The sequence below is a fragment of the Panulirus ornatus genome, chromosome 71 (genome assembly GCF_036320965.1).
Source record: "Panulirus ornatus isolate Po-2019 chromosome 71, ASM3632096v1, whole genome shotgun sequence".
NCBI classification, from domain to species: Eukaryota; Metazoa; Arthropoda; class Malacostraca; order Decapoda; family Palinuridae; genus Panulirus; species Panulirus ornatus.
Genome location: NC_092294.1, coordinates 9,543,853 through 9,555,330, shown reverse-complemented (window position 1 = coordinate 9,555,330; position 11,478 = coordinate 9,543,853). Strand labels below are relative to the sequence as shown.

Below are 11,478 nucleotides of genomic sequence, written 5' to 3'. Positions count from 1 at the left end.
AATAGATTGTTAGATAGAACTAAATTCCACATAACAGACTGTTAGATAGAATCAAATCCCACAAAACAGACTGTTAGATCAAATTAAATTCCACATGATAGACTGTTAGATAAATCAAATCCCACATAACAGACTGTTACGCACAATCTAATCCCACATAGCAGACTTAGATGTACTTAAATCCCACGTGAATGAGAACTAGAAAGAATACAAAGTTGAGCAACACAACCAATTCCATCACACAGATATTACCATTGAACAGAAAGATGCAAGGATTCTTAACATGGCTATCGCTAGAATGACACAGGTTCAGGAGACCTTCTATTTGATGCTTCCAATGTATTTATAATCCACAAAATGTAACCCAAGACAAGTTTTACATAAGGTAATGACACGGCGTCCAGAAATAATGGTATGAAGTTAGAGGAAAAGGAAATTGGACAGGAGTCTTTATTTTGACAAGAGTCTTTTTTTCTCTCTCTCAGCATCAGAGATGTGGAACACTGGTATGAATTACTGCCAGACACTGTCAAGGATGTCATTGTCAAGAAGGATGTCGCCTTGCTGAAATCACGACTAAACATATGTTAAGGTGGCACCAGTTTCCAAAAGAACAAGACTGATCACGAATGACATTGTAATACGTTCGTATGTCCTTCAGACCAGAGGCTAAATTACAGCCTTCACAGAGAATACAAATTAATCCTTCTGTATAAAGATTCCACGTCAGTGTATTTCCCTCAGGGTAATTTTCCCGTTGGCTGATGAGCCAGAGGGAGAGGTGGTTGGGGAGGATCATTCGACTTGATTACCCCGTTTCCATCAAGATAACTCAGAAGACCAGGACTCCAGCAGATAACCTCGTCATAGACCATCAGGTCTTCTATTATCCTTCCTTCTCATGTACTGTCCTCCAGCAGATAACTTGGTCATAGACCATCAGGTCTGGTGTTACCTGTCCTTCCCATGTACTGTCCTCCAGCAGATAACCTGGTCACAGACCATCAGGTCTTCTGTTACCTGTCCTTCCCATGTACTGTCCTCCAGTAGATAACCTGGTCATAGACCATCAGGTCTTGTGTTATCTGTCCTTCCCATGTACTGTCGTCCAGCAGATAACCTGGTCATAGACCATCAGGTCTTATGTTACCTGTCCTTTCCATGTACTGTCCTCCTGCAGATAACCTGGTCATAGACCATCAGGTCTTATGTTACCTGTTCTTCCCATGTGTACTGTCCTCCAGCAGATAACCTGGTCACAGACCATCAGGTCTTCTGTTACCTGTCCTTCCCATGTACTGTCCTCCAGCAGATAACCTGGTCATAGACCATCAGGTCTTGTGTTACCTGTCCTTCCCATGTACTGTCCTCCACCAGATAACCTGGTCATAGACCATCAGGTCTTGTGTTACCTGTCCTTCCCACATAATTTCTGAGTGATGGGGTTAGTTTTGTTGCTCTTCTTTGCACCCTTTCTAGTTCTCCTTCGTTTTTGATGAGGTTTAGCGACCTGAACTGCTTTCTGCCACCCAATGCTGAGTTCCAGTCCTTCTCTTTGCCACCTAATATGTGCCCCACTTCACTTCCTGTGCCATAAGTGCCGCATTTCACCATCTGCGCCACCCAGTATGTGCCCCACTTCACCATCTGCGCCACCCAGTATGTGCCCCACTTCACCATCTGCGCCACCCAGTATGTGCCCCACTTCACCATCTGTGCCACCACCCAGTATGTGCCCCACTTCACCATCTGCGCCACCCAGTATGTGCCCCACTTCACTATCTGCGCCACCCAGTATGTGCCCCACTTCACCATCTGTGCCACCACCCAGTATGTGCCCCACTTCACCATCTGCGCCACCCAGTATGTGCCCCACTTCACTATCTGCGCCACCCAGTATGTGCCCCACTTCACCATCTGCGCCACCCAGTATGTGCCCCACTTCACCATCTGCGCCACCACCCAGTATGTGCCCCACTTCACCATCTGCGCCACCACCCAGTATGTGCCCCACTTCACCATCTGCGCCACCACCCAGTATGTGCCCCACTTCACCATCTGCGCCACCACCCAGTATGTCATAAGGCTGGGTAGGTTTGATGAATAGAGGATTATGGCAACATGACTTGCAGAAATGTTTTTATTCTGGTAAAGATGGAGCGCTCAGGATCTGTCACGTGCTTGTCATGTCATGTCATGTCATGTCAGAAGGAGATGGTCAGGATCTGTCACGTGTTTGTCATGTCATGTCATGAAGGAGATGGTCAGGATCTGTCACGTGTTTGTCATGTCATGTCATGAAGGAGATGGTTAGGATCCGTCACGTGCTTGTCATGTCATGTCATGTCATGAGGGAAGGAGACACGACAGTACGACCCTTGACCACGACCTCAAGACCCTTGAGCACGACGGTACGACCCTTGAGCACGACGGTACGACCCTTGAGCACGACGGTACGACCCTTGAGCACGACGGTACGACCCTTGAGCACGACGGTACGACCCTTGAGCACGACAGTACAACCCTTGACCACGACAGTACGGTCCTTGACCACGACGGTACAACCCTTGAGTACGACGGTACGACCCTTGAGCACGACAGTACGACCCTTGACCACGACAAGACGACCCTCAACCACGACAGTACGGTCCTTGACCACGACAGTACGACCCTTGACCACGACAGTACGACCCTTGACCACGACAGTACTACCCTTGACCACGACAGTACGACCCTTGGCCACGACCTTACGACCCTTGACCACGACGGTACGACCCTTGACCACGACGGTACGACCCTTGACCACGACGGTACGACCCTTGACCACGACAGTACGACCCTTGACCACGACGGTACGACCCTTGACCACGACAGTACGACTTTTGAGTATACTAGCCACGATATTATACTCTAGGGTCGTCCCAACGTGCTCAAGGATTTAATCCCCCTCCCCCCCCCTCCCCACCACCATGTAACAAGCATGTAACTACATAATCACATCGTGTAACTACAACGGCAGTTACATGGGGGGGAGACAAGTAGAGGTTAGAGTAAGGGAGGTAGAAAAGTAGAGGGTAGAGCAAGGGAGGTCGAAAAGTAGAGGGTAGAGCAAGGGAGGTCGAAAAGTAGAGGGTAGAGTAAGAGAGGTAGAAAAGTAGAGGTTAGAGCAAGGGAGGTAGAAAAGTAGAGGGTAGAGCAAGGGAGGGTAGAAAAGTAGAGGGTAGAGCAAGGGAGGTAGAAAAGTAGAGGGTGGAGGAAGGGAGGTAGAAAAGTAGAGGGTAGAGCAAGGGAGGTCGAAAAGTAGAGGGCAGAGCAAGGGAGGTAGAAAAGTAGAGGGTAGAGCAAGGGAGGTAGAAAAGTAGAGGGTAGAGCAAGGGACATAGAAAAGCAGAGGGTGGAGCAAGGGAGGTCGAAAAGTAGAGGGTAGAGCAAGGGAGGTAGAAAAGTAGAGGGTAGAGCAAGGGAGGTCGAAAAGTAGAGGGTAGAGCAAGGGAGGTAGAAAAGTAGAGGGTAGAGCAAGGGACATAGAAAAGTAGAGGGTGGAGCAAGGGAGGTCGAAAAGTAGAGGGTAGAGCAAGGGAGGTAGAAAAGTAGAGGGTAGAGCAAGGGAGGTCGAAAAGTCGAGGGTAGAGCAAGGGAGGGTAGAGAAGTAGAGTCTGGTGCAGGAGGAGCTAGTGGGTCGGGTAGGGAAAGGGAGAGAGAGGGAGAGAGGGAAGGAGGAAGGGGTGGAGGAGGTGGAGGAGGGAGGGGTGGAGGGAAGGGGTGGAGGAGGGAGGGAGGAGGGAAGGAGGAGGGAGGGAGGGAGGGAACTCGTCGTACCTCCGGCAGCAGCGTGACAACGGTGGGGCCCATGCAAGACACCGTGATGATAAGAGCACAACTCTCCAACACGCGGCTGGTCAACACATCCACCACGTCGCCCGCAAACCCCCACCACACGCGCCCAGTCACGTGCACTCAGTGTATCCACCAGTGTCTCTAAGGAGGAAAACCCGCTTGAAGGAACCGTAGAGAAATAACCATAAAGACAACAACACGAGTGAGCGAATGATATCACGGATTTAAAAAAGAAAAAACACGCCCCCTCCACTTCGACTCCCGGAAGGACCTTCCCTCGAAGTGCTACGACTTGACTCCAAGTGCCAAAGGGACTTCCGACATCCTAAGGGCGCCGCTCCCCCCCTGCACGCAGCGCTCCTGACGGTGCAATGAGTAGAGGAGGTAGGTTTTGAGTGACACACCCTCCTTCACCTCCCCCATCCTACAGGTCAGAGCACCGTCCTGTGACTCAGTGATTGGCAGAAGGTGAGAGATCACTTGAACAAGGCCCTTCCTGTGTGGCTAACTACCCTCAGCTTGTTACCATTCTTCTAACTAGGTGACCAAAACATGTAAGATACATTATGAGCATTGTAGTGACCCTGAGCGATTGCTTTCTGGCATTAGGAAAGAAAATGTGGAGTGAGGGGGGGGAAAATATTGCGTAATAACATGGCACAATTTGCATATACGCTACGGCGTAAGATGATTCTGGGTGAGTCTGTGCCCGCCCGTCTGTTCTTACACAGACGGGTGATCGTAAGACTTCTGTCCAAATCAAGCTTAAATTCTATTTTTTTCTCCTTTCCATCTTGTGATCCCTTGACGTCGGTGAGTGCCTCGCGCGCTGGGGTGTGTGTACGCATGCGTGACTTCGGACGTCGGTTGTACGCATGCGTGAATTCGGACGTCGCTTGAGTGCGTCCTCGTTGAATACTGTGGTCGTCCCTGGAGACCATCAGGGAAGCCAGCAGACCCTTGCCATGTCATGCAGACTCCTCCTCCCTCACATCACCCATCTCGCCGGCATTTTAGGTGTGGAAATGACTGAAGTAACTACTGAGTGATCGCCTCACTCGTTAGTAGTAGAGAGGGCCCACTTATCTATCCTTCCGCCACAATGGTGCGCATCTCACCTTAGCTACTGAGACCAAAGGCATCTCTAGAGAATCCGTGGGATGAGACCTCAGGGATGTAGGCAAAACCCCTGGACGTGAGAGCAGGGAAAGGCTGTCTGTGGGCTGATATCAGGGACGCCTGGCTAAGGAAAGTCGTGAAGACATGATGTGATAAGAATTGGGTTTTTTTGGCTGAACCTCACAGAGGGACCCAGCTGGTGCCAGCGTTGCCCTCGGGTCACTTCGTCAGATGTGTTGTCGTACACCTACATGGTCCCTATTATCAAGGGTCTGTTATTCGTTACTGGAATCATTTAGTCCAATTATCGTTTATGATTGTTAAAGTCTTTAATGAGCTTTCATTCATGCAGGAACCCCTCTCTATTTTGGAATATCTTGATGAACGTTATTTTAGGATCTGTATGAGCCAACCACGCGTGTGTTCGAAGAGCCATGTTTCCTTCATCATCTATGTCCTCCATCCATCACATGGCCTCCTCCACCCGTCTTCTCCAACACCAATGTTCTCCTCCAACCGTGTCCTCCAACACCAACGTCCTCCTCCATCCGTGTCCTCCAACACCAACGTTCTCCTCCAACCGTGTCCTCCAACACCAACGTCCTCCTCCAACCGTGTCCTCCAGCACCAACGTTCTCCTCCACCCGTGTCCTCCAACACCAACGTCCTCCTCCACCCGTGTCCTCTAACACCACCATCCTCCTCCAACGACCTCTTCCTCCAACCATACGCTCTTCTAACAATACCTTCCTTCGGCTAAGTCATCCTCCAACCTCCTCCTCACCCAACGAAGTCCTCACCCAACAACGTCTTCATCCAACCACACCTTCATCCAACAACATTTTCATCCAATCAAGTCCTCCTCCAAATCATGTCCCATCCACGTCCCCCTCTAGACCACATCCACCTTCAAACCACCTCCTCAACAGCCTCCACCCAACAACACCACACACACACACACGTCTTCCACCTGTCAAGTCATCTACCACACACGTCCACCACAGGCTAAACCCTCCACCGCCCACGTCCCGCCGCCGCCCACGTCTTTCACCACCCACGTCCCTCCACCGCCCACGTCTTTCACCACCCACGTCCCCCCGCCGCCCACGTCTTTCCCCGGCCACGTCCGCCGCCACCCATGGCTGAACATTAAGGATCTGAGGACAAATGTTCTGTAGCGACGTCAGCTTACGTTCTGTCACTTCCGGTGCATTATTCGCAGCATCCTTGTCTCTGGGGTGACTCACCGGTAGATCCGCTCCCCCACACACTAGGACGAGTCTGGTGGGATACGCTCGCACTGGGACACAGCAGTCCTGGGATACTACAGTGTTGAGAGAATTCTTTTTTTTTCCGAGGACTCGTATCTTCTCTGGGGATGCTGGGATATTGTGCAGGGATGAGGTGATCTATTGGATAGGGATGTTTCCCTCGTGGTTAGTTTCCCTTCTGGGATAGAGTAGCACTGGGATACGACAGTGCCGGGTTGTTTATAGCTCCCGAGAGTTGCAGTGCTACGAGTCTGTGGTCTTAGAACATAATAATGATAATAATAATGATAATCATAATGATAGAATAATAATAATAACAATAATAATGATAATAATGATAATAATAATAATAACAATAACAATAATAATAATAATAATAATAATAATAATGATAATAATAATAATAACAATAATATAATGATAAATGATAATAATATTGATGATAATGATAATGATGATAATGATAATGATAACAACACAACAACAGGAACAACAACAATGATAATGACATTATTAATGATAATCATAATAATTATCTTTACCTAATTGTCTTTCCCATTTATCGAGGCAGCGTCAGGAACAAATGAAGAATGGCCTCATTTGCATCCATCATCCTTCCAGCTGACATGGAATCTGCCACCACAGCCGTGACATCTGCAAACAGCAATTGCCTCACCTCTCATACCCCGCACCCCAATCGCACCGTAGACTCACCCCTTACTCTCGGACCCTTGCATTTACCTCCCTCACCTTCAGTCCATAAACTGATTAAACACCCACGGTAACACCACACAATCATGATACAGACTCACCATCACCAGAAACCACTCCCCTTCCTCCCATCCTATACGCACACTTGCCATACTTTCTCAATAGAACTTCTGCATCGCATCCAGCAACTTTGCAATGCATCCTATGTATTCGTGAGCACCTTTCTAAAGGCCTGCAATGCATCCTATGTATTCGTGAGCACCTTTCTGAAGGCCTGCAATGCATCCTATGTATTCGTGAGCACCTTTCTGAGGCCCTCTATGTCTCCAGATTCATAGATGTCTCATACAAGTCATTCTCCTTCAAGTAATTTTCACTCAATTCTTAAAAGAAAACCTGTGGTCCATGCACTCGCTACCTCACTAGAAGCTACATTGCTCCTCCCTAATCAGACGCTCTGTGCATGTCATTGACTCCTTGATCGCTACTCTCTCATGCACCTCACGACGTAGATTTCATGTATGCTCACATCTCATCCTCCCACCGCAGGAATGGGACGCTGCTGTGTCTGGATACCGAAGCGTTTAAATGCTTGCAGTGAGGTATCACTTGATCTAAGAAGCTGGGATGGCTAGGGCTTTGCAGTGATGAGAGATGTTGTTGCAGACCTAGGATGCTAGGACTTGCTATGACGCTAATGGAACTGAAGAGGGAGATGTTTGCTGGTTCTTGGATGCTAGGAACTTGCTACGACGCGAAGAGACTGAGGAGGCAGATGTCTAGATGCCAAGGGGCAGTCTGTCCACCGTAGTCACACTGACAACCTACCACCTTCATCCCTCAGTTATTCCTCCAGCCTCGGTCACTCCTCCAGGCCCTCTGTTAGGACCACTCCTGTTTCTCTCGTATGTCAGCGACACGACCACTGCAACTGTGCGTCTCGAGATGTGTCTCACGTCAGGGTGAACCCAGCGAGAGATATGAATAACTCGATGCACGAATCTTTCCCGACGTGTCTCACTCCCCTCTGAGGGAGAGTCCGTCCCATGTGGGATTTCTTAATATCACGTGTTGGATGCTCACGTGTCGCATCTGCAATTCGTCTCTCGAATCTTGGATTAGTCACAGCCTCTCAGCCCGGGAGATGAACCACTTTTCCTCGGGTCGTCTCCACATGCGCAATAGCTTAAGTCCCAAGCTTTACGATAGTCTCGACCCCCTGACTTTCCTCTCTTGCTCTGTGTGTGTGTGTGATATATATTTGCTCACGTCCGTATCTGAATGTCAAGATTTCCAAGACCCGGGTCTTCGGCTCGAGGGGTGAGTGCGTGTACAGCCTCAGCAGAGTTTGTTAGTGTTGAGAGTGTGTATAAGTACGGCTCGGTGTGTTTAAGATAGTCTCATGATGTTTGCTTAGGCGTGTGTGTGTGTGTGTGTGTGTGTGTGTCTGTGTGTGTGTGTGTGTGTGTGTGTGTGTGTGTGTAGCTCACATGAGTGAATGAGTGTCTGTTACTAGACAAAAGTGTTTGGATTCATATGTACTTACACAATGGTTTCCTGTCCTCCATATCTGGTCGCTCTTCACCAATCTCCACCCTCCCTCTACCAATCCCCACCCTCCCTCCACTAATGCTCACCCTCCCTCCACTAACCCACTCACCTTTTCTATCAGTAAAGAGAAAGAACAGAAATGCTATGGTAATGAACAATGGAACTGTACTCCATCTACCAGTTCCCTCCACTGTGCCATAAACCAGATGTTCCCTCCACTGTGCCATAAACCAGGAGTTCCCTCCACTGTGCCATAAATCAACAGCTCCCTCCACAGTGCCATAAACCAGGAGTTCCCTCCACTGTGCCATAAAACAGGAGTTCCCTCCACAGTGCCATAAACCAGACGTTCCTTCCACTGTGCCATAAACCAGGAGTTCCCTCCACAGTGCCATAAACCAGGAGTTCCCTCCACTGTGCCATAAAACAGGAGTTCCCTCCACAGTGCCATAAACCAGACGTTCCTTCCACTGTGCCATAAACCAGGAGTTCCCTCCACAGTGCTATAAACCAGGAGTTCCCTCCACTGTGTCACAAACCAACAGTTCCATCCACAGTGCAATAAACATGGTTGTTCCACCCACTCTCCCTCTTCAGTGTGTCTTCCACTTATCTAATATTAATCATCAGGGCTGATCATCCTGTCACTGCTGACCAGTGAACACTACGTGACATTCATCTCCACCTCAAAAAATGAGGAAGAAAATATGGAAGACAATTGACCGTGAAGTATTATGGTGTACGTCTTCCGTTACTGATTCATAAATTTTTCTGTCGTTCAGACAAGACGGCATACAGAAAAGCAATACTCTGGAATGATCCTGTTGCATTAGCTTCATAGACTTCTGGATCTGGGGAAGGCATATGATAGAGTTGATAGAGATGCTCTGTGGAAGGTATCAAGAATATATGGAGTGGGAGGTAAGTTGTTAGAAGCAGTAAAAAGTTTTTATCGAGGATGTAAGGCATGTGAACGTGTAGGAAGAGAGGAAAGTCATTGGTTCCCATTGAATGTCGATTTGCGGAAGGGGTGCGTGATGTCTCCATGGTTGCTTAATTTGTTTATAGATGGGGTGGTTAGGGAGGTGAATGCAAGAGTTTTGGAGAGAGTGGCAAGTATGCAGTCTGCTGTGGATGGGAGAGCTTGGGAAGTGAGTCAGTTATTGTTCGCTGATGATACAGCGCTGGTGGCTGATTCAGGTGAGAAACTGCAGAAGCTTCAGTTTTTCTCCATTCAAACTTACCTCCCAATTGATTTGTCCCTCAACCCTACTGAACCTAACAACCTTGCTCTTATTCACATTTACTCTCAACTTTCTTCTTTCACACACTTTACCAAACTCAGTCACCAGCTTCTGCAGTTTCTCACCCGAATCTGCAACCAGCGCTGTATCTTCAGCGAACAACTGACTCACTTTCCAAGCCATCTCATCCACAACAGACTGCATACTTGTCCCTCTCTCCAAAACTCTTGCATTCACCTCCCTAACGACCTCAACCATAAACAAATTAAACAGCCACGGAGACTTTACGCATCCCTGCTGCAAACCGACATTCACTGAGAACCAATCACTTTCCTCTCTTCCTTCTCATACACATGCCTTACATCCTTGATAAAAACTTTTCACTACTTCTAACAACTTACCTCCCTCACCATATACTCTTAGTACCTTCCACAAAGCATCTCTATCCACTCTATCATATGCCTTCTCCAGATCCATAAACGCTACATACAAATCCATTTGCTTTTCTAAGTATTTCTCACATACATTCATCAAAGCAAACACCTGATCCACACATCCTCTACCACTTCTGAAACCACACTGCGCTTCCCCATCTGATGCTCTGTACATGCCTTTAACCTCTTAATCAATACCCTCCCACATAATTTCCCAGGAACACTCAACAAACTTATACCTCTGTAATTTGAACACTCACCTTTATCCCCTTCGCATTTATACAATGGCACTATGCATGCATTCCTACCATGAACCTTACATACACTGAGTATCCTTACCAACCAGTCAACAGCACAGTCACCCCCTTTTTAAGAAATTTCACTGCAGTACCATCCAAACCCGCCGCCTTGCCGGCTTTCATCTTCCGCAAAGCTTTCACTACCTCTTCTCTGTTTACCGAACCAATCTCCCTGAACCCTCTCACTTCGCACACCACTTCGACCAAAACACCCTATATATGCTAATCTATCATCAAACACATTCAACAAAACTTCAAAATACTCACGTCATCTCACATCACCACTTCTTGTTATTACCTCCCCATTAGCCCCCTTCACCGATGTTCCCATTTGTTCTCTTGTCTTACGCACTTTATTTACCTCCTTTCAAAACATCTTTTTATTCTCCCCAAAATTTAATGATACTCTCTCACCTCAACTCTCATTTGCTCTCTTTTTCATCCCTTGCACCTTTTTCTTAACCTCCTGCCTCTTTCTTTTATACATCTCCCAGTCATAAGCACTACTTCCTGCAAAAATCATCCAAACGCCTCTCGCTTCTCTTTCACTAACAATCTTACCTCTTCATCCCACCACTCACTACCCATTCTAATCTGCCCACCTCCCACCTTTCTCATGCCACAAGCATCTTGTGCGCAAGCTATCACTGCTTCCCTAAAAATACATCTTATTCCTCCCCCACTCCCCTTAATTCATTTGCTCTCACCTTTTTCCATTCTGCACTTATATATATATATATATATATATATATATATATATACCATTCAGTCAAGTACACCAATTGACAGATCATATCGATCGATAGTTCCATGGCGAGTGGAGCGTGTATATGTCTTTCCTAAGCTGGGCACATCAGGGCAGACCTGTCCAATGCCTGGCTTGATGGGAGGACGAGTCTCAAAGGTCTTCTTGAAATCACATGACAGGATGGTTGACGCTCCTGGTGTGAATTGTTACGTTTTTGACATTTATAAAATATCAATTCAAAGGTCAAGATGTTGTTGGGAGAGT

General features: G+C 47.7%; 1 protein-coding gene across 1 annotated transcript in view; it reads left to right on the top strand.

The window, feature by feature from the left end:
* The first annotated feature begins 3,916 nt into the window (after window positions 1-3,916).
* The window catches only part of LOC139747955 (innexin inx2-like), a 180,552-nt gene continuing 172,990 nt past the window's right edge, over window positions 3,917-11,478 (top strand). Inside the window, exon 1 of the mRNA XM_071660460.1 lies at window positions 3,917-4,221. Within this exon, the coding sequence (XP_071516561.1) occupies window positions 4,209-4,221 (13 nt within the window). The 5' untranslated portion in view covers window positions 3,917-4,208. The remainder of the gene's footprint in view (window positions 4,222-11,478) is intronic.